A 27,178-nucleotide genomic window follows, 5' to 3' on the forward strand; every position below is an offset into this window, starting at 1 on the left:
GGATATGCGCGAGATCGTTGACTAAACGATTGAGCTACGCGATCGGGTTGTTGGCATTAGCTAAGAGCGCATAGATGGAGGAAACTAAACCGATGGACGTGGCTGAGGAACTGAGTTACGCAAGATTGATTGAGCTCATCAACGACAAAATGGCGTTATTGAGGGAAATCTGAACAGAGATAGTAATGGAGCTGGACGAATAAATGTACATGGAGCAAAGTGAGTTCAAACTCAACATATAGTAAAGAGTTTGAATCACCTTTTCTCACATCTGAAAAAGTGACATATAGTAAGTTGGTATATGAGAAAGAACTGACTTACATAGGGTGGCGCGACCACCTCTTGAGAGGTTGTATCTCTTCCATTTGTCTAGTTTGCTTTGGACTTTGTCGATCACTGGTTACCATAAAACTATAGGGTATCTCCCTAAAGGAAGGCCAAGGTAAATAAATGGGAGGTAGACAGCCTTGCAATTTAGGAGGACTGCTTCTGATTGTAACTTGAAATGGTCTATATTGATGCCACATCAAGCTGATTTTTTCCAATTAACCTTCAGCATTGAACACCACTCAAATAATTCAAGTATTTTCTTTAGGTTGCTGAGTTTTTCTTTGTCATCTTGGCAGAAAATTAGAGTATCATCTGCAAATTGTAAAATAGAAACATCAATTCTATCTTTGCCAACAAGAAAACCTTCAAACTTGCTTTTTTCAACAAACTTGGTAAAGTAATGGCATCAGGATTCAGTTTTTTAGTAAAAAACGAAAGGAAAGGACAGGGTAAGACAAGAACAAGAAGGATTTGAGATGAAAGAGAATTCCTGCCCACGAGGTCTTCCATTTAATAAGATTGAGGAATTTTGTGTTAGAACCTAAAAATTAATTGCTCTAATTTTTTGGTGTTTCTGATGGGGCAGGATCGAGCATCTGTATTTCTGAAATCTCAGGCGTTACAAACCAATCTTTCCCCTTACTATGTCTGCATAGGAATTGGGACTGACGACGTGTATTTTTTGTCACCTGTTCAACTTTCAAAGAGGAAAAAGCATCATTTAACAAGGTAATGAAGGAATATCAACCTGAATTTAAAGAGTTCCTGCATGGAACGTTAATGAAGAAATCGTCCTCCAACTGCAGCCACACTACCATCATAAAAACCAGTTTGCAATAGATTCGATGTTTAGAAATCTTAGGTTTAACCCGATAAGCATCTTGCTCGCTTTTGACAAAGAAGCTAGATGTTGGAAGTTTCGAAAGGGTCGAGATGTTCTCCACAAACCAAAGTAGCTGCGATTTTGACAAGGAAATTTGCTTTTTGGCTTCCACATCTTCTACGATTACTGAACCAGCTTGGATGAGGGCACAGAAGTGGCTGTCCTTAATTTTACAACTGATAACTTGGACGGCTAAGTTAGGCTTGGAGGGGAAGGTCGATGGATGGGCCATGAGAGATAGATGAGCCGAGGATCGCAAATGAAGGTTGAGGTTGGTGGGAAGAGGAAAAGCTTGGTCGGAGATGGGGAGAGGACGGGGAGTTATGTCGGAATAGGGTGCCGGAGGGAGGGAAAGCGAGAGAGGAGAGAGCATTTTCCAACCAAAGTAGTGCTGGAATTCTCCGATGGTCTAATCGATGTTGTCAGATTGTTTGGATTGTTACAACTTCAATATGTTGGGTGTACTAACCTATCCTCATCTATAATATTTCTTTTTCCATAACCTATCCTCATCTATAATATCATGGGCAAGAATTTCATTGAGTTTCGAAATAAGCTGTTGCACCTGTAGAAAGCGGGTTATAAATGATATCAGTTCAAGAATGACATATTGATCCCGAGAATCTTGGGTTTAGTGGATAGTGAGCATACAACAAAAAGAAATAAACACAATTAGTTACAATAACAAGACAAATACCTCCGGAATGAAGTCAATCAGACCCTCGGGAATAACTACAACACCATAATGAATAACCAAGTTCAGAACGTTTACTAATTACATCGACAATGTAGTCTGTAACGTTTTTCAAGGTAAGCTTCTTAGCCGCAACCTGCAAAACACATTATAAAGCATGTGGAGATAAATGTCCTCCTTGACAAATGTTTCTATCTTAAGTAGTTTAAATAAAGCAGCTACCTTTTCTCCAATAATAGTAATATTTGGATGAGTTTGCAAAGCACACTCCAATGTAATGTAAGAAACAGCACGACCCATAAGCCGTCCAACTGTGGATATATGTACACTGTTAATGCCATATGATAATAAACTTGAAATTTGAGTGAGAAACAAAAAGGTATCAACATCACAACAAAGAAAAAGTACAATCTCACATTAGGTAGATTAAATAGAGAAGGTTAATAAAATTGAGCAGAGAGAAGTGCTCTGTTTTTTACAGATGAAGCAACAAGATGGGCTTTATTATTGATATTATTTATTTATTCATAAATATATATTTTAAAAAAGTAGACATATCTGAACTTGAAATACTTGTAATGTCAATAATTCAGTTATTATGAACATTCAGCAGATCAGAACTATTTTTAGTTTTAATTTCATTAAGCAAAATACTTACAGTGGTAATATTTTCCTGTAGATCGACCATCAACCATCACATTACCATTCATTTCTGAATATATCTGCATAAACATCAACAGAGCCTATTAAGAGTCTCATCTCATGAATGCGACATTCCATTTTTTCCTTGAATTCTTGAAGAAACTACTTCAACTTTGCAACAGTCACCAAAGTTGAGTCCAAACGAAATATGAATTCTAAAGTAGTTATGAAGAGAAATGAGTACCTTGCAAGCAGAATCAAATCCAAAACTTGTGGGGACCTCTTTGCATTTGAGATCACCATCAATAGGTTTTGGGCAACCAATCGCTCGAGTATTCAAATTCTTACTCCTAATTTGAAAACAACAGAAAGAAGGGGAATATAAATAACAGGGTCTTGCACACACACAAAAAAAAAAAAAAAAAAATGGTACACTAGAGTAATTAATTACTCGACCTTATATTTCTACAATAAAAATAACATACAATAGCTTATCCATATATGACAATGAGAGTGAGAAAAAAGGAAAAGGAGAAAAAAAGCAAAAAAGGAGGGAGGCCAATAGAACAAATTTTACACACATATCTAGAAAAATACAACTAAAAGTTTTCCACACGCACACAGACACGCATTTGTTGTTGGAATCATCTCCACCATTTACAACAAGGCCATCTAAATCAAGTTTCTGAGTAGTTTCTTCAGCTTGCTTAAACCAAAAATAGAACCGAACTGTAAATTAATGCCTTGGCTACAACTAAGATGTCTCAAAATGAAAATGGAAGAAAGAGTTTCACCTAATCTGGAGTTTCAATCTTATCCTTCCCACTGCATATCATATCAAAACCACCCTGATAAAAGAAAAATGCATTTAAATCGAGAATTGCATTCAAATGGCAATCACTTCGCATCAAGACTGCACATATTCACACTAACAATTCTAACAAGTGAAAGCTAGAAATCCCTTCATGAAAATTAACCTTATTGCGATATGGGTAGATAAATTATGCAGTCAGTTCTACATATTTACATTTCATGATCCCTACAGGACCACCCTTGAAACCATACAACGTGCTTCCTTTTGCATGAACCTGTAGGTAATCTTCATAGAGAAGATCGTCACACAGAATCTGACTCAGTATAGCCCTAAACTTGAAACAGAAAATCAAACCAATTTATTCTTGATTTATAAATGTTGGACACAATGAGACCCTACCAACATAGACCCAAATTCACATTATGCCCCACCATGCTTGGCCACCAAACTACAGACAACTCGATCTTCAATTTCTTACATTCACCTGCACTCGAACTGGAAAACACTTGGAACCAACATTGCCTGACAGTTGGCCGACAAAAGATCAGGAAAGCAGCTATCGTGATCTCATCTGCACGCACATAACAACACACAATCAAACACTCCAAAACCTTAAGATGTAGCAACTGGCCTCAAAGCATTCAGTAAAACACATCAAGTTTCCATTATTTTAGAAGATTTTACAAATCACAAAAAAAAACAACAGAAAAAGACTTAAACAAAACTCAATTGCATGTCACTGAAACCTTCCTTTAAGAAATCAATCAACTCAGTTACCAAAAAGAATACAAAAAAAAAAAAAAAAAAAAAAAAAAACCAAGTTATGAAGGCTAGGGCATGTAGAGTTGGTTGCTTTTGTTAGAAGTTGTAGGGTATCAGTTGGCAGAAAGAGACCTTTGAGAACATCCTACCATGACTTTTTGCAAGTTAATTTTGTTAGTTTTAATGTTCATCCCTACACTGAGCTTTCAATTGTGTCTAATAAGTCCCTTAAACTTTAAAAAATGAATCTATTACGTCTTTGATCTATTCAACATATTTTTATTTTTAAATACATGATCTAAAAATAAAAATTGAAATTTTAGAATCCTAAATTCATATCTAATAAATCAATATGATTTAAGAAAAGTTAAAAATATCATAAACCTATTGGACACAAAATTTTGATAAAAATCTGAAAGTTCAAGGACTAAAATTGTAATTTAACAAGATTATAAATATTAGAGAAAAAAAACACAAACAGAGAGACTACCCTAGCCATTTTCCTAATATATTTTAAGCAGGAAGGTTGATAAAATTTCCACTTACCAATATGAATATACCAGCTTCCAGGTGACATAAAAATCCCAAGATTTGAACTGACTGACAGTGCAAAAGCATGCCCCTCCTTGTCTTGAGCTAAACTTCTTTGGGATCATACATACCAAGAGTAACAAGCCTACTCTATCCAAACAAAATCCTTCCATATCCAAAGAGAAAAGAGATAACCACAATGGGTTCAATACTTCAGTATGGAAATGTATGAATAAAGAAGAGCAACAGAATCATGAAGGTACCTGGTTGATACACATATATTCATTCAACTCTAATTAAATGTATTTCTCATTGTAGATATGAAACCTGCATTCCTATTTGCCTGTTTAAGCTAATGACTACAAGAACCTGACTAGGTATGAAACCCTATGCTAAAAAGGAAGAACTCTAAGTGTTGAATAAATGTTCTTCAAAAAGTTTGGAATTCAACTAATGGAAATTCAACTATGTGCAAGGTGTTACTAAACTAGGCGTTTGGTATAAAACGCATAAAATAAAACTAAGTCCTGACAATCATGTGTGAAATTGTGAAGTTGAACGCATTGCATGAAAGTCGCCGATGCGTTGAGAACGCGTGAGCAAGAGCAGAGAAAGCGAGAGGTTGAACGCAAGGCACTGGGCAGACAATCGTGTAGCAAATGAGCAGTGCTACACGATGAGGTAGACGATCGTCTAGTAAGTGAGTGGCGCTACATGATGAGGTAGGCGATTGTGTAGGCGGGTGCTGGATGATTGTGTAGCAATGAAGGGAGCTAAACAATGAGGTAGGCGATCGTATAGCAATGCGCAGAGCTAAGCGATGCGCTAGACGATCGTGAAGATGCGCACTGCGTCAAACAATAAGAAGTCACGTGCTAGACTATCGTGCTATACGATAGGTAAAATACTACACATCAGTGTAAGTGCTAGACAATAAGCGTAGAAGTTGGACGATAGCGCTAGACGATAGGCGAAATACTAAGCGATGGACGCTAGGCGCTGGGCGATGACGCTAAGCGATTAGTGGATACGTTGGACGATAAGGCGTCAGCACTAAACGATGGAGGTAAACGATGTGCGCAGTAGCTAAACGATAGGCTATGCACGAGATCGTTGACTAAACGATTGATCTACGCGACGGGTTGTTGGAGCTAAGCGATAGATGTAGGAACTAAACGATGGAGCGGTGCTGAGGACTGTGTTACGCAAGATTGATGAGCTCATCAAGACAAATGGCGTTATTGATGGAAATCTGAAACAGAGATAGTAAGAGCTGGACGAATAAATGTTCATGCAAAGTGAGTTCAAATCACATATAGTAAGAGTTTGAATCACTTTTTCGGGCATCTGAAAAAGTGACATATAGTAAGTTGGTATATGAGAAAGAACTGACCCACATAGGGTGGCACGACCACCTCTTGAGAGGTTGTATCTCTTCCATTTGTCCAGTTTGCTTTGGACTTTGTCGATCACTGGTTGCCAAAAAGCCAATTGCTTAGGATATCCCCCCTAAAGGAAGGCCAAGGTACATAAATGGGAGGTAGATAGCCTTGCAATTTAGGAGGGCTGCTTCTGATTGTAACTTGAAATGGTCTATATTGATGCCACATAAAGCTGATTTTTCCCAATTAACCTTCAACCCCGAGCACCACTCAAATAATTCAAGTATTTTCTTTCGGTTGCTGAGTTTTTCTTTGTCATCTTGGCAGAAAATTAGAGTATCATCCGCAAATTGTAACAAAGAAACATGAATTCTATCTTTGCCAACAATAAAACCTTCAAACTTGCCTTTTTCTCGAAACTGGGAAAGTAATGCATCCAGGACTTCACTGACTAGTAGAAATACGAAAGGAGAAAGAGGGTCACCTTGCCTTATTCCTCTTGAAGCTTGAATTCTGCCACGAGGTCTTCCATTTATGAAGATTGAGAATTTTGTGTTAGAACCTAAAAATTAGATTTGCTCTATTTTTTGGTGTTCTGATGGGGCAGGAGACTCTGTTTTCTGGAAATTCAGGCTTAACCATTCTTCCCCTTACTATGTCTGCATAGGAGATTGGGACTGAGCGAGGATTTTTTGTCACCTGTTCAACTTCAAAGAGGGACAAAGCATCATTTAACAAGGTAAGGAAGGAATATCAACCTGAATTAAGAGTTCCTGATGGAACGTGAATGAAGAATCGTCCTCCAACTGCAGGCCACACTACACATCATAAAAACCAGTTTGAATAGATTCGGATGTTAGAAATCTTAGTTACACCAGAAGCATCTTGCTCGCTTTTGACAAAGAAGCTAGATGTTGGAAGTTTCGAAAGGGTCGAGATGTTCTCCACAAACCAAAGTAGCTGCGATTTTGACAAGGAAATTTGCTTTTTGGCTTCCACATCTTCTACGATTACTGAACCAGCTTGGATGAGGGCACAGAAGTGGCTGTCCTTAATTTTACAACTGATAACTTGGACGGCTAAGTTAGGCTTGGAGGGGAAGGTCGATGGATGGGCCATGAGAGATAGATGAGCCGAGGATCGCAAATGAAGGTTGAGGTTGGTGGGAAGAGGAAAAGCTTGGTCGGAGATGGGGAGAGGACGGGGAGTTATGTCGGAATAGGGTGCCGGAGGGAGGGAAAGCGAGAGAGGAGAGAGGAAAGAGGAGAGAGGAGAGAGGAGAGAGCATTTTCCAACCAAAGTAGTGCTGGAATTCTCCAATGGTCTAATCGATGTTGTCAGATTGTTTGGATTGTTACAACTTCAATATGTTGGGTGTACTAACCTATCCTCATCTATAATATTTCTTTTTCCATAACCTATCCTCATCTATAATATCATGGGCAAGAATTTCATTGAGTTTCGAAATAAGCTGTTGCACCTGTAGAAAGCGGGTTATAAATGATATCAGTTCAAGAATGACATATTGATCCCGAGAATCTTGGGTTTAGTGGATAGTGAGCATACAACAAAAAGAAATAAACACAATTAGTTACAATAACAAGACAAATACCTCCGGAATGAAGTCAATCAGACCCTCGGGAATAACTACAACACCATAATTAATAACCAAGTTCAGAACGTTTACTAATTACATCGACAATGTAGTCTGTAACGTTTTTCAAGGTAAGCTTCTTAGCCGCAACCTGCAAAACACATTATAAAGCATGTGGAGATAAATGTCCTCCTTGACAAATGTTTCTATCTTAAGTAGTTTAAATAAAGCAGCTACCTTTTCTCCAATAATAGTAATATTTGGATGAGTTTGCAAAGCACACTCCAATGTAATGTAAGAAACAGCACGACCCATAAGCCGTCCAACTGTGGATATATGTACACTGTTAATGCCATATGATAATAAACTTGAAATTTGAGTGAGAAACAAAAAGGTATCAACATCACAACAATGAAAAAGTACAATCTCACATTAGGTAGATTAAATAGAGAAGGTTAATAAAATTGAGCAGAGAGAAGTGCTCTGTTTTTTACAGATGAAGCAACAAGATGGGCTTTATTATTGATATTATTTATTTATTTATAAATATATATTTTAAAAAAGTAGACATATCTGAACTTGAAATACTTGTAATGTCAATAATCCAGTTATTATGAACATTCAGCAGATCAGAACTATTTTTAGTTTTAATTTCATTAAGCAAAATACTTACAGTGGTAATATTTTCCTGTAGATCGACCATCAACCATATCATTACCATTCATTTCTGAATATATCTGCATAAACATCAACAGAGCCTATTAAGAGTCTCATCTCATGAATGCGACATTCCATTTTTTCCTTGAATTCTTGAAGAAACTACTTCAACTTTGCAACAGTCACCAAAGTTGAGTCCAAACGAAATATGAATTCTAAAGTAGTTATGAAGAGAAATGAGTACCTCGCAAGCAGAATCAAATCCAAAACTTGTGGGGACCTCTTTGCATTTGAGATCACCATCGATAGGTTTTGGGCAACCAATCGCTCGAGTATTCAAATTCTTACTCCTAATTTGAAAACAACAGAAAGAAGGGGAATATAAATAACAGGGTCTTGCACACACAAAAAAAAAAAAAAAATGGTACACTAGAGTAATTAATTACTCGACCTTATATTTCTACAATAAAAATAACATACAATAGCTTATCCATATATGACAATGAGAGTGAGAAAGAGAGAGCAAAAAGGAGGGAGGCAATAGACAAATTTCATAGTTCTGAAAAATACCTAAAGTTTTCAGCGAAGAGACAAGCATTTGTGTTAGAATCATCTCCACCAATTACAACAAGGCCATCCAGATCAAGCTTTTGAGTAGTTTCTCCAGCTTGCTTAAACTGAAAATAGAACCGAACTGTCAATTAATGCCTTGACTACAACTAAGACGTCTCAAAATGAAAATTCTGGGAAGAAAGAGTTTCACCTTATCTGGAGTTTCAATCTTATCCCTCCCATTGCATATCATATCAAAACAACCCCAATAAAAGAAAAATGCATTTACATCAAGAATTGCATTCAAATGGCAATCACATCGCATCAAGACTGCACATATTCACACTAACAATTCTAACAAGTGAAAGCAAGAAATCCCTTCAAGAAAATTAACCTGATTGCAATATGGATGGATAAATTGTGCAGTCAGTTCACATATTTGCATTTCATGATCCCTGTAGGACCACCCTTGATACCATACAACGTGCTTCCTTTTGCATGAACCTGTAGGTAATCTTCACAGAGATCGTAGAAGCTGCTAGATAGCCACAACTTGAACAGAAAAGCAAACATTTATTCTTGATTTATAAATGTGGACACAATGAGACCCTACCAAATAGACCAAAATTCACATTATGCCCTCCCAGTGCTTGGCCACCAAACTAGACAACTCCGATCTTCAATTTCTTATTCACCTGCACCGAACTGGAATCACTTGGCACCAACATTGCTGACGGTTGGCCGAAAAGATCAGGAAACAGCTTCGTGATCTCATCTGCACGCACATACAACACACAAATCAAACACTCTAAAACCTTAAGAAGTAGCAACTGGCCTCAAACGCATTCAGTAAAACTCAAGTTCCAAACAAAAGCGAGATTTACAATCATAAAAAAAAACACAGAAAAAGAACAAACAAAACTCAATGCATGTCACTACTCTTCCTTTAAGAAATCAATCAACTCAGTTACCAAAAGAATACAAAAAAAAAAAAAAAAAACCAAGTTATGAAGGCTAGGGCATGTAGAGTTGGTTGCTTTTGTTAGAAGTTGTAGGGTATCAGTTGGCAGAAAGAGACCTTTGAGAACATCCTACCATGACTTTTTGCAAGTTAATTTTGTTAGTTTTAATGTTCATCCCTACACTGAGCTTTCAATTGTGTCTAATAAGTCCCTTAAACTTTAAAAAATGAATCTATTACGTCTTTGATCTATTCAACATATTTTTATTTTTAAATACATGCATCTAAACATAAAAATTGAAATTTTAGAATCCTAAATTCATATCTAATAAATCAATATGATTTAAGAAAAGTTAAAAATATCATAAACCTATTGGACACAAAATTTTGACAAAAATCTGAAAATTCAAGGACTAAAATTGTAATTTAACAAGATTATAAATATTAGAGAAAAAAAAAGCACAAACAGAGAGACTACCCTAGCCATTTTCCCAATATATTTTAAGCAGGAAGGTTGAAAAAATTTCCACTTACCAATATGAATATACCAGCTTCCAGGTGACATAAAAATCCCAAGATTTGAACTGACTGACAGTGCAAAAGCATGCCCCTCCTTGTCTTGAGCTAAACTTCTTTGGGATCATACATACCAAGAGTAACAAGCCTACTCTGTCCAAACAATATCCTTCCATATCCAAAGAGAAAAGAGATAACCACAATGGGTTCAATACTTCAGTATGGAAATGTATGAATAAAGAAGAGCAACAGAATCATGAAGGTACCTGGTTGATACACATATATTCATTCAGCTCTAATTAAATGTATTTCTCATTGTAGATATGAAACCTGCATTCCTATTTTCCTGTTTAAGCTAATGACTAGAAGAACCTGACTAGGTATGAAACCCTATGCTAAAAAGGAAGAACTCTAAGTGTTGAATAAATGTTCTTCAAAAAGTTTGGAATTCAACTAATGGAAATTCAACTATGTGCAAGGTGTTACTAAACCAGGCATTTGGTATAAAACGCATAAAATGAAACTAAGTCCTGACAATCATGTGTGAAATTGTGAAGTTGAACGCATTGCATGAAAGTCGCCGATGCGTTGAGAACGCGTGAGCAAGAGCAGAGAAAGCGAGAGGTTGAACGCAAGGCACTGGGCAGACAATCGTGTAGCAAATGAGCAGTGCTACACGATGAGGTAGACGATCGTCTAGTAAGTGAGTGGCGCTACATGATGAGGTAGGCGATTGTGTAGGCGGGTGCTGGATGATTGTGTAGCAATGAAGGGAGCTAAACAATGAGGTAGGCGATCGTATAGCAATGCGCAGAGCTAAGCGATGATCGTGAAGATGCGCACTGCGTCAAACAATAAGAAGTCACGTGCTAGACTATCGTGCTATACGATAGGTAAAATACTACACATCAGTGTAAGTGCTAGACAATAAGCGTAGAAGTTGGACGATAGCGCTAGACGATAGGCGAAATACTAAGCGATGGACGCTAGGCGCTGGGCGATGACGCTAAGCGATTAGTGGATACGTTGGACGATAAGGCGTCAGCACTAAACGATGGAGGTAAACGATGTGCGCAGTAGCTAAACGATAGGCTATGCACGAGATCGTTGACTAAACGATTGATCTACGCGACGGGTTGTTGGAGCTAAGCGATAGATGTAGGAACTAAACGATGGAGCGGTGCTGAGGACTGTGTTACGCAAGATTGATGAGCTCATCAAGACAAATGGCGTTATTGATGGAAATCTGAAACAGAGATAGTAAGAGCTGGACGAATAAATGTTCATGCAAAGTGAGTTCAAATCACATATAGTAAGAGTTTGAATCACTTTTTCGGGCATCTGAAAAAGTGACATATAGTAAGTTGGTATATGAGAAAGAACTGACCCACATAGGGTGGCACGACCACCTCTTGAGAGGTTGTATCTCTTCCATTTGTCCAGTTTGCTTTGGACTTTGTCGATCACTGGTTGCCAAAAAGCCAATTGCTTAGGATATCCCTCCTAAAGGAAGGCCAAGGTACATAAATGGGAGGTAGATAGCCTTGCAATTTAGGAGGGCTGCTTCTGATTGTAACTTGAAATGGTCTATATTGATGCCACATAAAGCTGATTTTTCCCAATTAACCTTCAACCCCGAACACCACTCAAATAATTCAAGTATTTTCTTTAGGTTGCTGAGTTTTTCTTTGTCATCTTGGCAGAAAATTAGAGTATCATCCGCAAATTGTAACAAAGAAACATGAATTCTATCTTTGCCAACAATAAAACCTTCAAACTTGCCTTTTTCTCGAAACTGGGAAATTAATGCATCCAGGACTTCACTGACTAGTAGAAATACGAAAGGAGAAAGAGGGTCACCTTGCCTTATTCCTCTTGAAGCTTGAATTCTGCCACGAGGTCTTCCATTTATGAAGATTGAGAATTTTGTGTTAGAACCCAAAAATTAGATTTGCTCTGTTTTTTGGTGTTCTGAGGGGGCAGGAGATTCTGTTTTTCTGGAAAAACAGGCTTAACCATTCTTCCCCTTACTATGTCTGCATAGGAGATTGGGACTGAGCGAGGGTTTTTTGTCACCTGTTCAACTTCAAAGAGGGACAAAGCATCATTTAACAAGGTAAGGAAGGAATATCAACCTGAATTAAGAGTTCCTGATGGAACGTGAATGAAGAATCGTCCTCCAACTGCAGGCCACACTACACATCATAAAAACCAGTTTGAATAGATTCGGATGTTAGAAATCTTGGTTACACCAGAAGCATCTTGCTCGCTTTTGACAAAGAAGCTAGATGTTGGAAGTTTCGAAAGGGTCTAGATGTTCTCCACAAACCAAAGTAGCTGCGATTTTGACAAGGAAATTTGCTTTTTGGCTTCCACATCTTCTACGATTACTGAACCAGCTTGGATGAGGGCACAGAAGTGGCTGTCCTTAATTTTACAGCTGATAACTTCGACGGCTAAGTTAGGCTTGGAGAGGAAGGTCGATGGATGGGCCATGAGAGATGGATGAGGCGAGGATCGCAGATGAGGGTTGAGGTTGGTGGGAAGAGGAAAAGCTTGGTCGGAGATGGGGAGAGGACGGGGAGTTAGGTCGGAATAGGCTGCCAGAGGGAGGGAAAGGGAGAGAGGAGAAAGGAGAGAGGAGAGAGCATTTTCCAACCAAAGTAGTGCTGGATTTCTCCGATGGTCTAATCGATGTAGTCAGATTGTTTGGATTGTTACAACTTCAATATGTTGGGTGTACTAACCTATCCTCGTCTATAATATTTCTTTTTCCATAACCTATCCTCATCTATAATATCATGGGCAAGAATTTCATTGAGTTCCGAAATAAGTTGTTGCACCTGTAGAAAGCGGGTTATAAATGATATCAGTTCAAGAATGACATATTGATCCCGAGAGTCTTGGGTTTAGTGGATAGTGAGCATACAACAAAAAGAAATAAACACAATTAGTTACAATAACAAGACAAATACCTCCGGAATGAAGTCAATCAGGTCATGGGGAATAACTACAACACCATAATTAATAACCAAGTTCAGAACGTTTACTAATTACATCGACAATGTAGTCTGTAACGTTTTTCAAGGTAAGCTTCTTAGCCGCATCCTGCAAAACACATTATAAATTCGATGTACCCTATAAACTAAAGCTCTATTAATAAATGAGTCGACATTCAAAACACATTATTTTTTGTCTGAAAATTTTTTCGCCTGCATACATTCAAAACCTAATCTCCATGAGTTAACAACAACTAGGTGGTAGAGAACAAATTTTTCAAAGCTGACAAAAAAGGCATCCGATATCACTTGGGCAATTGAATATGATATGGGATGTCAATACTTAGTTCCATTGCACCATATTAAATGTTTCAACCTAATTCCATGAATCCTTTGTTTATCACAAATTTTCATCTTTACCCTTAAGTTTTTTTTTTATATTTACCATTCCATGTAAAAATGCAAGAAGATGAAATTATGAAATAGGATATATTAACTGACTCAACAATTTCAATTTTCATGTTTACATGAGAGTATCTGTTGCAGAGATTATTAGTTATTACTGAGACAAAATCTAGTCCTCAAAGAGAAGAAACAACCTTAACCTTAGGGTTGCATGTGGAGGTAAATGCCCTTCTTGACAAAGATTTCTATATGGTAAAGCATGTAGAGATAAATGTCCTCCTTGACAAAGGTTTCTATCTTAAGTAGTTTAAAAAGCTACCTTTGCAACAGTCACCAAAGGTGAGTCTTAACGAAATATGGATTCTAAAGCAGTTACGAAGAGAAATGAGTACCTTGCAAACAAAATCAAATCCAAAACTTGCGGGGACCTCTTTGCATTTGAGATCACCATCAATAGGTTTTGGGCAACCAATCGCTCGGGTTTTCAAATTCTTACTCCTAATTTGAAAACAACAGAAAGAAGGGGAATATAAATAACAGAGTCTTGCACACACAAAAAAAAAATGGTACACTAGAGTAATTAATTACTCGACCTTATATTTCTGCAATAAAAATAACATATAATAGCTTATCCATATATGACAATGAGAGTGAGAAAGAGAGCAAAAAGGAGGGAGGCAATAGACAAATTTCATAGTTCTAAAAAATACCTAAAGTTTTCAGCGAGGAGACAGGCATTGGTGTTGGAATCATCTCCACCAATTACAACAAGGCCATCTAGATCAAGCTTCTGAGTAGTTTTTTCACCTTGCTTAAACTAAAAATAGAACCGAACTGTCAATTAATGCCTTGACTACAACTAAGACGTCTCGAAATGAAAATTCTGAGAAGAAAGAGTTTCACCTGATCTGGAGTTTCAATCTTAACCCTCCCATTACATATCTTATCAAAACCACCATGATAAAAGAAAAATGCATTTAAATCAAGAATTGCATTCAAATGGCAATCACTTAGCATCAAGACTACACATATTTACACTAACAATTCTAACAAGTGAAAGCTAGAAATCACTTCAAGAAAATTAACCTGATTGCGATATGGGTAGATAAATTGTGCATTCAGTTCTACATATTTACATTTCATGATCCCTGCAGGACCACCCTTGAAACCATACAACGTGCTTCCTTTTGCATGAACCTGTAGGTAATCTTCACAAAGATCGTAGAAGCTGCTAGATAGCCACAACTTGAACAGAAAAGCAAACATTTATTCTTGATTTATAAATGTGGACACAATGAGACCCTACCAAATAGTCCAAAAATCACATTATGCCCTCCCAGTGCGTGACCACCAAACTAGACAACTCCGATGTTCAATTTCTTATTCACCTGCACGAACTGGAATCACTTGGCACCAACATTGCTGACGGTTGGCCGAAAAGATCAGGAAACAACTTCGTGATCTCATCTGCACGCACATATAACACACAAATCAAACACTCTAAAACCTTAAGAAGTAGCAACTAGCCTCAAACGCATTCAGTAAAACTCAAGTTCCAAACAAAAGCGAGATTTACAATCATAACAAAACCCAGAAAAAGAACAAACAAAACTCAATGCATGTCACTACTCTTCCTTTAAGACATCAATCAACTCAGTTACCAAACAGAATACAAAAAATAAAATATAAAAAAAAATTAAAAAAAACACGTTATGAAGGCTAGGACGTGTAAAGTTGGTTGCTTTTGTTAGAAGTTGTAAGGTATCAGTTGGCAGAAAGAGAGCTTTGAGAACATCCTACCATGACTTTTTGCAAGTTAATTTTGTGTAAAGCTTGACAATGAAAAGGGAGGATCGAGAATAAGAGGAGATAGAGAGGGGGAGAAAGAAGAGAGAGGAGGGAAATATTAAAATTAAATTTTCCCTTCCAAGTCATCTTGCCACATAAGTCATCTAGTAAATTTTCTATTTAAATTTAATGAATCTACTTGTAGAGGGACCTTTTAAATCTATTTCTTAAAATTCAAATACTAAAATGGCTAATTTGAAACATGAATAACCAAAAGAACTCATTATTTTGTTCTCTAATAAGCGTCCATCACTACTTCACAAAAATAGGATTGTCTCCCTAATTCTTCATAATCCTAATTCCCACTAAAATCCAAATAACTTATCAAACGATTTTTGGTTTTTATACGTAATATAATAAATATAATGTATAATATATATAAATAAATAGATAAATATATATATACATACACGGTTTGGTTTAATTCGGTTTTGAAATCAAAAACCAAATTAAACCGAAAAATTTGGTTTCCATGTGATTTTAAATACATGCATCTAAACATAAAAATTGAAATTTTAGCATCCCGAATTCATATCTAATAAATCAATATGATTTAAGAAAAGTTAAAAAGATCATAAACCTATTGGACACAAAATTTTGACAAAAACATGAAAGTTCAAGGACTAAAATTGTAATTTAACAAGATTATAAATATTAGGAAAAAAAACACAAACAAGAGAAAATTAGGACAAAAGGAATCAAAAGCTACAGTTGAAGAGATTTGGAAATCAAAGAATTTTGAAATTGATTTTGTATAAATTAAAACAATTTAAAAAAAAATTTAAAAAAAAAAAAAAGGTCTTGCAGAAGTGCAAAATGAAAACAACAGATTTTGGGTAGTTTTTTGAAAATTTTCCTGCTCTTTCAACTTTTCTGCTTCAACATTTCAAGAATTCAATGTTTTTTGTCGCTCTAAACAAGCAAAAACGACGTCAGATTCCCTAAGCAGCAAAACAGAAAAGTGGCTAAAGAAATATGGTTCAATGGGGAAGCAAAAGTTGGTTTCTTGCAGCAGAGGTTTTAGAATCTTTGAAGAGAAGATGATCTTATTAAAACGATGGTAAAATTCTGCACGCCACGATATTAAAGAAGACAGATGAATATGTAAAGAAATTTTAACCTGTAAGTTCTGGTGTGTAAGCTCCTGGAGTGGACCTTGCTGAATTTTTATTTGGACAACATGCAGCGGAACAAGCTTTTGAGGAAGGAGTCATGACACAGCCTATTTTGCTCTGCCTTGTAAAATTGTGTAAAGAAGCAGCTCTAAGTTCATCTCTGGAGAATGATTGTGGATTGCTTGTTGTGATGATAGTTTAGACTGCTCATTAGATTTTATGGTCACCAATAATCTCCACAGGAGTAAAACCCATCTTTAAAATGATGAAACCTACTTGAATCTCTAACAATAATTTCCCGTTCAACAATCTGTGAGATCACCTTGATTGCAGCATTACAGTCTGTACAAGCTCCCAAGTTTTTCATTACCACGATTGGCAACCCATCTGGTGTGTTGAGTAGAGCAAACACAATCGCTAAGCGTTCACTGTGGTATTTAAGAGACTCAACTTTAATAACCTCATCCACATCGTGAAGGGCACAAGTTGAGTCTGGCTTATATCCTTTCTTCTCCATTTCCTTGGTCCTGCTTTGAGTAGAAATCTAGTAATGCATTTCCCACAAACACGTTCCAAACGAAGTTGGTCTTGAGAACAAGACCGTGAACTTGTTGTCCAAACTTTGTGTCATCTAGAACAACAGCAGCACATTTGGGCTACAAACGTAAAATTTGAAGGCTTTATTACACTACTATGCAGTTCAAGGAAGAGTTTTATTGCTTCTTCACTCAATCCCTCATTTGAGTAACCTGTCATTAATGCATTGAAGGTTACTGTGTCTTTGCTTGACATCTGCTTGAAGAGCTGACTAGCTAAACATAAGCAATGGGTTTTGCAATAAGCATCAACCAACGAGTTGCAAACCATGAGATTGTACTCATATCCAAGTTTAACGACATGGGTATGAATTTGAACAATCACATTCTTAGTTTTCAGTTCACCACAGCCTGATAAGAAAGTCACTAGAGTCACATAATCTGGTTCTGTCCCTCCCTTTCTCATATCAGCATAAAGCCTTGAAGCTTCTTTAGATTGATTAGATTGCAAATAACCACCAATCAAAATTGTCCATGACACTGTCGTACATTCCACCGTGCCATCAAACAACTCTCTAGCTTTAGACAATTTCCCAAACTTAAGGTAACCAGAAATCACCATGTTGACAGAGATCGTATTCTTGCAAGGCATTTGATCAAACACCAAATGTGCGTGAAAAAGATCTCCTCTCTTGAGAAAATCGTTGACCTGGAAGTTAGAGCGGCAAATATTTGCATTGAAGCCAGTTTTAACAATGTGAGCATCAATAAAATGATTACCATTCAAGGATGGCTTTGGAGCTGGCGAGTTTCTTAGAACAAGGTTTTGAACTAAAGTCGCTCTATATGGCGTCATAGAAATTCAATCACCATTTAGCCACAGAATTGAATACCACATATGCATGTCTAACACCAGCTAACGAGTTTGCCTTAGCATTGAACAGTGTACCTCATACAATCAACCCGAATTTAGAAAAGCTACATACAACAAGAAAACTAATGGGTAATCTTAAATCCATCATTAACAGACTTACCTGCTCTTCAGACTACAACCCAGAAGAGAATATTGCAAACTGCAAGGGGGTAAGGAAAGTGATTTTCAACTTGAAGATGTCTTACATGTTGAGACAGCCATTCGTTACATTTGGAGAAGTGTATTGAATGATTAATGATGGCGTCTTCTTCTGAAGTATTGGCGTCTTCAGAGCATTTCGAAGTGAAAAAACTTGGTTCAAAAGTAGGATGGAAGTGAAGGGAATAAGATTGAGCTTCGTTGAAGTTAGAGAATAAACGAAGGCAAATGGTAAATGGTTCCTCCTTCCTCCGTATGGAGACAGAGCGATGATCGGTGGCCTAGCGATGATCGGTAGGGTTTCAAAATTTTGGCCCTGTAACGGTTGAGTTTCTCCAAGACAACGCGCCAGAAGAAAGCCGATCCGAAACTCTGGCGATAAAGTCGTCGCAAAGAGATCCATCACCGTTAACTTCAGTAACATTACAGAGGTGACGAACAAGATCAGTGACTTGGCAAGCAATGGCGTCATCGTCGAAGGAGCAGAGTGCGGCGACGAAGGGAGCGACAATGAAGTGAGAATGGAAAGTGAGAAAGGTCTGGAGGAATGGGGAGAACTGGGAGAGTGCGTAGGAGACGTGAACTTTGGGAGAGAGGGGATCGGAGATGAGATTGGAGAAGCAGAGAAGGCAAATGGTTCCTCCTTCCTACGTATAGAGGCAGAGCGATGATCGATGGCCATGGGAGAGGAATGGATTGATCATCTTCTTCCTGCGCTGGTTCGGGGAATGGATCTCTCGGACGAGGGTTTCAAAATTTTGGCCGTTGAGAGTTTTGCAATACATATCTTGCTGTAATAAATAACAAACCAATTTCTACTTCAAATTGGAAAATACTCTTCGGTCAAAGAGGACATGGGCGTATTGAATTCATATTCTATATTTTTCTTCTTCTTTGTAAAAAAAAAATAAAAAATAAAAAATAATATTCTCTCTAGTTGAATTCAAAATTAATATAGGTTAAATTACAAATTTTTCTCCATAGTTTCTCCAAATTTTTCTAAAGTACTTCAAATAAAAGTATGTAAGCATTTTAATTATTCAAGTAGAAATTTTATTTTACATTGTAAAAGGTGATTTTGGTCGGAGTTTTTTAAGATTCAAATTTAAGATGGGTGTTTGTTTGATTTTCAATATTTCCAAATAGACCTTTTTAAGTCTCCAAAAATTGAGAAATTATTTAAGTATGAGTTTGGTGCGGAGACTTGAATTAATAAGTTGAGTTGGTAAAAATTTTATGTGGAGTTTAAAAAATTTTGGAGTTCAGTTTAGTTAGTAAATTTATGTTTGGGCTATAGAGTTAAGTTATCAAGTCGATGGTATCTAGTGTAGCTTTTTGTAACTTAAAAAAGTATAATAGTTGGTTGGTTATTTTTGTTTACTCAACATTTTAGTCAAACATTTGACTACACACATATTTTCTTGAAATTTCAACACTCAATTGATATGTCAACTTAAAAATTTCACATATATTTTCTAATTTTCTGCTTATAATCATTGGAGTTGGGGTAGATAAAATAATCTTGTTTGAAATTCTTAATCAAAATTAATGGCATGATGATCGATTTTACTGGAATTCGATTCTCTTCAGGCCCAACCTAAGGGATTTGTAGGTGAGTAGTATCCTACCTTTGTCAATTGAATCGTTCTCTATATAGACTCAAGCAAATCCCACGAGCTTGGTATGACTACCTCAAAATTAATATCTTACTTGGCTGGAATTTTTGCAACTCTAAGATGATACCTCGTTTTTTTCCTTCAAGTTTGAAACCACTATTATTTTCTTACTGATCTATGTTGATGATATTGTTGTAACAAGAAATGATTCTCATTTTATTACCAGATTTATTGGTGAATTGAATTGCTTATTTACGTTAAACAATATTGGTAACTTTAGTTTCTTCCTTGGCTTTGACGTATACAACACAGATTACAATATCTTACACATACACGACATGGATCTCAAGAAAACAATATGTTGTGGCTCGTTCAAGTACAGAGTACAAATATAGAGCTTTAGCTCGAGTTACAACACAGATTTGTTGGCTTGAATCCTTACTCACAGAAGTTGACCTTCGTCCTTCTCACACATCCATCCTCTGGTATGATAACATGAGTGCCCTTTTCCTCGTCTGCCAATTAAATATTCATTTTATTTGTGGTAAAGTTCTAGTACGTCAACTTGATGTTCGGTATGTATCCTCAGTGACCAAATTACTAACCGTTTGACCAAACCATTCTCTGAAGCAAATTTTGCAGAACTTCGTGGCAAACTCCGAGTGGTCATCTCACTCACTCGCTTGAGGAGGGATGTTAGGTTTGTTGTATAATTCATCCAAGATTCTAGCACTACCTGCTTGAAAATTTCCCTCTTTAATCATAGAATATGGTTGCAATTTTGTTCGTTTCCTTATATGTACAGTTGCTTTATATATGAGCCTATGTACAGGAAATAATATCATTCAACATTTTCACATTAGTCTAGTTTTCTCTATGTTTGTTTCTTAAAAAATGACAAATGGGAACATGAAATAGAATCACGATATTGAAATTTGTAGTGAGATTTATTACATATTTTTGGTTGATTGTTCATGAAACTGCAATTAAATAGAGTGATTTTAAGAGTGTAGAGCTACGGTAACTTCCAAACCATTGGCCATGGAAAGAATAGTCATCATTCTGTAGTTGACTCGATGCCCACTCACCAAACTAAATTTGTAAAATCTGCACAAAATGGCAAGAGCCATTTTCATTTGTAGATATGCCGAGTCTTTCCCCATGATGCAGATCCTTGGTCCAACCTGCATGCCAAAACCATTATTTCACCTTAAGTTTCATATTAACGGGTCCTGTTTGATAATCATTTCGTTTTTTTGTTTTTAGTTTTTTAAAATTAAACTTATTTTCTCCTCATTTCTTATAATGATTTGTATCTTTCTTGAGTACATTAGTTAAATTCTTAGCCAATTTCTAAAAATAAATACAAGTTTTTAAAATCTTAAAAGTGTTTTTTATACATAAGTTTTAAAAGAAAAAAAAAGCTAAAACATTTTAATTATATATGTGTGTGGAATATTTTAATTTTAATTTTAATAATATAATAAGTTTATAATAAAAAGCACGAAAACTAATTTGTAATGTATGCTTAACCTAAAATTTGTATAGTAGGTTGAGGTTTTTTTTTTTTTTTAATTCTTTGTGATATGTATTTTTTCTAGTGTATTAGTATTTCAATTTCTCAATTGATTACGATTTAGATCTTGATTATTTCATTACGTTAGGACTTTTAACCCTACAACTGGTACAAAAACCAACTCGTATAATTAATTTAGAAATTTCAAAATTTGCATTGGTTTGATTGGTTGAATTGCATTATGTGGTTTGCAAATGAATGTTTATGGTAAAGTTTGGTCTTATATTACATGTTTAATTTGATTAATTTGTATAGGACCTTGCGTTTTTTGGCATTTTATCATATAATTCGAGTCTTCTATAAGCCCATGTTTAGAATTAGGGTTGTTAACAATGAAGATCGAGACCAATTTGTAAATTCTTAATCCAAATAAAATGACTACATATATAATCCCAAAAAATTGATACAAACAAAACAAATGTTTAGATTATAGCGATACCAAAATTCTCACACAAAAAATATGAAGCTCCGATGTTTGTCGTCATATCAATCACCTTATAAAAAATGAAACAAAATAGCTTTCGTAAATCATCATGATCTATCTATTATAACGATAGATTAGCTAATGAACTAAGTAAACACTTAATTCACAAAGTAGTAGCCAAATTTTCTTACATAGTTTGACTTTATCCATTGACGATGCAACAGTAGTGCCCATAACATCGTCAACAATAATAATGTCAGATGTAGGCCTCCATAAGGAAAAAAAATGTATGAAATGCATGAAATCATCAATTATACTACTTGAACAAGACGTTCCCACATGATTGGGTTCAACACGCTCCTAAAAAAAAAAGGCATGAAATCATTCAAACGCCGAGAAGCCAATGAGCCATTGGGGGGAAGGGGAGGTTATAACCAACACAAATTCACAACATTTAGAAACTCCTACTTGAACTAAATCACTACTCAAATGCCAACAAGCAAGAAATAGAAAAAAATAATAAATGAAAAATCAGCGAGAATAACCAAAATGTCAGCAAGAAACCAACTGAGCCACAAACTGATACTCCTAAAATAATATAATTAAGAGTATAAGACAAACCATAATTGGATTTTTATTTATACTTCCATAACCAATTTTACAAATGCAAAATTGTCATTGAATGGGTTCTTTCCATTTCTGAAATTTGCCAAGTGTTCTTTAGAAGTTTTGATCTAGGAGGCAAACCCTCATCATTTCTAGAATTAAGCCAAGCAACATGCAATTAAATTTCTAATTAAAAAATTAGAGAGGTTGCTTTGAATAAAGGAGATTTTGAAAATGTGTAAAAGAAAAAGAAGGAAACGTACCTAAAATCGCTTTGATATTCTCTTTGAACCTTAACTCAAAAGTTACAAATTTGAGAATTGAAGAATATTTAGAATGTTTCAATTATCTGTCATATAACCAGCTTTCACCAATTTTACAAGTCTTCAACAGTCAAAGATTGTTGTCAAGCTCCAATTAATCCACCAAATTCTTTCCTTTTATAGCGGTTGGATTTTCTATCATGACAACACACATAATCCTTAGAGAATACTAACATTTGACCTTTATTCACATATGTACTTTCTATTTATTATTCCTTTTACAATGAGATAAAATCAGGCACCTTCCTTTCACCAATGAACTAGCTAGAAAGTCTAAAAGCCTTAAAAGAGATTCACCTATTTCAAGAGATATAGGAAAAGAGAGCACATTACAAAACAGAAAATCCATTCAAAAGCATCAAACAAGTGCAAATTAAAATACTAGCCACATTGATAAAATGAAATATGTATCCATAAATTTGGATGAAAGAGCAACCTCAATCATTCCTAATGAAATTAAACTAACAAAATGACTTTGAAACAACTCTAATTCATTTAGTTCAAATACATGGCCTCAATGTACAAATTCCCATCCATTTTGAACGTATAGGGAATAGGGAAATACATACACAACACCCAAGCAAATGACATGAAAAAAAACTAATGAAAAAGGTTGGGAAAAACTTCTTTAAGAAGAAGAATGGAGAAAGAGTGAAAGACATGGTAAATGAGACTTTTTGTGTGAATAAGAAAAAGAGAGAAGGGTTAGACCTTTCTGTACCTATTTGAGCGGCAACTAAAACAATTAAATTGGTCCTATAAATGCATTTGATTAGCAAAAGAAGAGTATGAAATTACCATTATTTAGACAACCTAGAAGAAAAGTAGCAGAAACTGATCATCATTTCACACGTTTGGAACTAAATGGGTATGCAAAATCAGATCAAAATGCACTAGAAATAGCCTTGTATCGACAACAATCAAAACAGAGAGAGAAAAGGGTCAAAACGGAACTTGCAGTAGCTTTAAATATACAATATAATGGATATATTGGAGAGATTCCTACAAAATATATATATATATATATATATATATATATATATATCATTTCTCTAATAAAATCTATACCATAGCTGTAAGAACATAATGTTCACTAAACTAAAGCTATGATATGCTTAATATGTAATGAATTGTATATCATGATTTTGCTAACAACTCATCAATGAAAGACATTGCTCAAAAGGAACAAAACAGTTGTAGAAATTACCTCTTGGCAATCTTTCAGTTCCAATTCCAAACACCTTGATTGAAACAAGAACATAGTCTTACCCGTCCAAAAGAATACCGTCTTTATCAAACACTCTTCTTGAAACACTATTGGTATAAGTTGCACGTGAAGTTTAGTTTTCTAATTAGTTTATATAATGCTCAATAAGAAAATGAAAGAAAACTCGAGTTTGTGCATAAAAAGCAAAAAAGAATGTCAAACTTTTAAATAAGAAAATCAGTAACGAAATGCAACAAGTTTAAATTATGAGAATCTCCTTCAAACAAATTTAAACTCATTTCTTGCCTTCGGATTGACATTTCTTGCTTCCACATTAATGGAATATTCCCCGCCTATTTCTTTTGCCAATACCAGCAAAGCATACTTAGCATTTGCTTTGAAGTATTTCCTACCTTTTACTGCTACTTTGGTCTGCGATTTTGTTTCATATTTACAATGTTTTGGTCTGATTTCTTAATTCCATTGTAGCACTGGAAGCTTGGGAGCTGGAAACTCAGAAGCGGAAGTTTCAAACATAAAAGTAAATAGAGCATTGATTTGAGGAACCAACAATGGGTGAGAATAAAGACTTGATAGGTATGTGAATGGTAAAATTCTTTTGAATTTTGATAAAATTTTGTAAAGATTTGGAGTTTGAACAAATTGATGTGATTGTCAATGTAAAGCAACAAACTTTATGTTGCAATCAACTTCACTAAAGGCATAAAGTAATGAAATCTATTACCCATTTCTCGACTTCTTTGTATTTGACAGAGAAAAATTGGCCAAACTTCCAAACTACAATTGAGCCTTTAAACTTGCTGGAAAAGAAGTCACACATTTAATCTTTAAAAAACGATTGGGCCAAAATCAACCAACTTAAACTTATCGCTAATGATTAAATTCATCCAAAGGATTCGTAATTGATATATAATACTATAAAATAAATTTGTAATCCAAAACACGTATTTTGTTTCTTATCAAGGAAATAACAGGGTAAGTAGAAAATGTAGTTTCAAGCACCTTCATTGTCCATGAATAGAGATACTTTTTTTCTTTTTGGAAAAACAATTAATATAGCATTCATTATTTAGCAATCAAACGAAGTAACTGCTAACCCCAATTTTTCCTCCAAAAAACAAAACCCACAAAGAAACAAGTTCAAGAAACAAAAATGAAACCATAGAAAAAGCATAAACTAGAAAAAAGCCAAATCATCCAAAAGAAATGAGAGATAGAGAAAAGATGATGAAGTAGATTATGAGATAAACCTTTATTGAAAATCTTTCCTTGCAAGTTCTAACCATGAGGCTAGAGTTCTTGGAAATCTACATCAAAAAGACATTATAGAGAGTTGAAAAGAGGAGGAAAGACATATTGGTTCAAATGTATTAATTACATTGGATCATTTGCAAACCATTATAGATTTGATATGCATGCACTTAACACCTAGAATTGTTCAAAAAGGACCTTGGAACTTCAATGATACTTTCTAAAACAACATTTGGGATTCTATTCAGCAGAAACAATAGGCCGACATTTAGATTATACTTTCTTAAGAAAACTAAAAAGCACGTATAAATAATCCACATTCACATTCTATGGTTACATCATGTTCAAAAGAAAATTAATAATCCATAACTACAATTCCAAAATACTGGGTCAGTCACAAATGAATCTAAATACCTGCTGAAATTTTGAACTCCACTAGATGTATGCAAGAAGACCACTTAGCTTTTTAAGCTACCATCCCTTGAAATTGACATGAGAGCCAAATTATAGTCAAACAATAAGAACAAGCATAAACAAATTAAATCAACAAGCATAAACAAATATCGATTAAAGTACACACAATGGTTAGGGTCTCACTATGTTAATAACACTCAAACTAATATAGATTTTTGTTGAATAGAGTTGATTGAGTTGATTTTTAACTAAATCAATCGTGCAAAATTGATAATTTGATCAAAATATAACACATCCAAATTTTCTCAACATAAACCCACCAAACTGAAGCAAACTAAAAATAACACACAAAACCAAAAAGTAAACTGAAAAGAAAATCAAGTATCTTAGATCCTCACAAAGGATTCTTCATTATCACTATCTTACAATAAAGATATCATTTTGTCTCCCCCACCAACGGTTCCTAAAATACAAGAGTAAATATAAAATTACTAAAAATAAGTTGTGCAATGTTTGACTCAGATTTCAAAACCAAATTAAGTAGCAGCTTAATATAACCACTACAAAAACTTCCATGTGTTCTTAACTTGTCTATTTTAGCTTCTCTCACAGACTAAGTAGCAGAATATATTGTTAAACATGCAATGTAGTTTGAAGAGAATCTAATATATATTTTAAACTATCATAAAAGTGGGGATATGCATTAAAGAAAAATTAGAAGGGGAAGAAATCCTTCCCCCTGTTTTTGTTTTTCTTACTTCCGTTTGTTTGTTTCCTCTTTCAGTTTCTTTTAACCGATCAGTGTATTTGATATCACGCTTGTAATTTTTAACCAAAATGTATTGCTGTATACATTTGGATTTAGAAAATAGTTTTATGGTGTGCCCCTTCCTATGTCTGTTTCCTTAATTTGATTTTGCAGTCATTGTGTGTACTAATGTATTGAAATTTGAGTCAATTCTTTGTCCTCGTATTTTAGGAACCCTCAACGACACTAAAAGGTGTAGTAAAACCCTCAACAAAGAAATCAGATTTAAGTGTATACAAACAGATTGACAAAAATCAAAGGAAACAAGAAGAGAAAGGTAAGAATGAGCAAGAAATTTAAAAAGTTAAAGAAACAATGGAAAAGAACTTGCTCAAACGAACCTTGGAGAGTCGGGGCGCACGAAGGAGCATATCTGGGGGATTGAACTCTGTGGGTTAGTTGCTACTCGAAATGAAAGCGAAGAAGAAGAAGATCTGGGCACGATTATGTCTGCATGATGGGTTTTGCACGAAATGAAAGTGAAGAATGAGAGGGAAGTCTGCGTCTTGCGATGGGTTTTGGGTATTTGGAAGAGAGAAGGTGAATAGTGTGAAAATGGTGAGAGAGTGACGAAAGAAAACATAATCAATAACAGGGAAAATGAGTTTTGGGTAAAGTGGAATTTTTTTTTACCACTTT

At 35.4% G+C, this 27,178-nt stretch overlaps 1 protein-coding gene and 2 long non-coding RNA genes across 20 annotated transcripts; all 3 read right to left on the reverse strand.

Annotated features, from left to right (window-relative positions):
- Positions 1–4,672: 4,672 nt before the first annotated feature.
- Positions 4,673–19,129, reverse strand: LOC150030582 (pyrophosphate--fructose 6-phosphate 1-phosphotransferase subunit beta-like). Of its 8 annotated transcripts, none has more exons than XM_090309626.1 (11): positions 16,691–19,129; positions 14,433–15,189; positions 14,115–14,220; positions 10,337–10,487; positions 9,053–9,616; positions 8,860–8,966; positions 8,534–8,639; positions 8,306–8,369; positions 7,870–7,958; positions 7,651–7,783; positions 4,673–7,518 (listed from the first exon to the last, which is right to left on the reverse strand). In XM_090309626.1, exons 5-10 carry the CDS (start codon positions 9,164–9,166, stop codon positions 7,700–7,702), a joined length of 564 nt encoding a protein of 187 aa, XP_090165752.1. In that variant the 5' UTR covers positions 9,167–9,616; positions 10,337–10,487; positions 14,115–14,220; positions 14,433–15,189; positions 16,691–19,129; the 3' UTR covers positions 4,673–7,518; positions 7,651–7,699. The 8 variants fall into 8 exon arrangements, 7 of the variants coding, with proteins under 7 accessions (XP_090165752.1, XP_090165754.1, XP_090165753.1 ...); XM_090309628.1 differs by lacking the exon at positions 4,673–7,518 and having other exon boundaries at positions 7,520–7,783; positions 16,691–17,912; positions 18,002–19,129; XM_090309627.1 differs by lacking the exon at positions 4,673–7,518 and having other exon boundaries at positions 7,520–7,783; positions 16,691–17,930; positions 18,002–19,129.
- A 1,073-nt stretch (positions 19,130–20,202) lies between these two features.
- LOC150030583 (uncharacterized) lies at positions 20,203–20,646 on the reverse strand. Its single transcript, XR_016526824.1, has 2 exons — positions 20,515–20,646; positions 20,203–20,424 (listed from the first exon to the last, which is right to left on the reverse strand). It is a non-coding gene; the product is annotated as an uncharacterized LOC150030583 (long non-coding RNA).
- Positions 20,647–20,819: 173 nt separating this feature from the next.
- On the reverse strand, positions 20,820–27,152 carry LOC150030584 (uncharacterized). Of its 11 annotated transcripts, none has more exons than XR_016526819.1 (8): positions 26,881–27,120; positions 25,732–25,797; positions 25,317–25,373; positions 24,046–24,152; positions 22,779–22,973; positions 22,101–22,269; positions 21,937–21,979; positions 20,820–21,093 (listed from the first exon to the last, which is right to left on the reverse strand). It is a non-coding gene; the product is annotated as an uncharacterized LOC150030584 (long non-coding RNA). The 11 variants fall into 11 exon arrangements; XR_016526813.1 differs by having other exon boundaries at positions 21,925–21,979; XR_016526814.1 differs by lacking the exon at positions 22,779–22,973 and having other exon boundaries at positions 21,925–21,979; positions 26,881–27,152.
- Positions 27,153–27,178: the final 26 nt, after the last annotated feature.

This window comes from Benincasa hispida, unplaced genomic scaffold (genome assembly GCF_027475165.1).
Source record: "Benincasa hispida cultivar pf3 unplaced genomic scaffold, pf3_genome.v1.1 HicScf1848, whole genome shotgun sequence".
Lineage (NCBI taxonomy): Eukaryota > Viridiplantae > Streptophyta > Magnoliopsida > Cucurbitales > Cucurbitaceae > Benincasa > Benincasa hispida.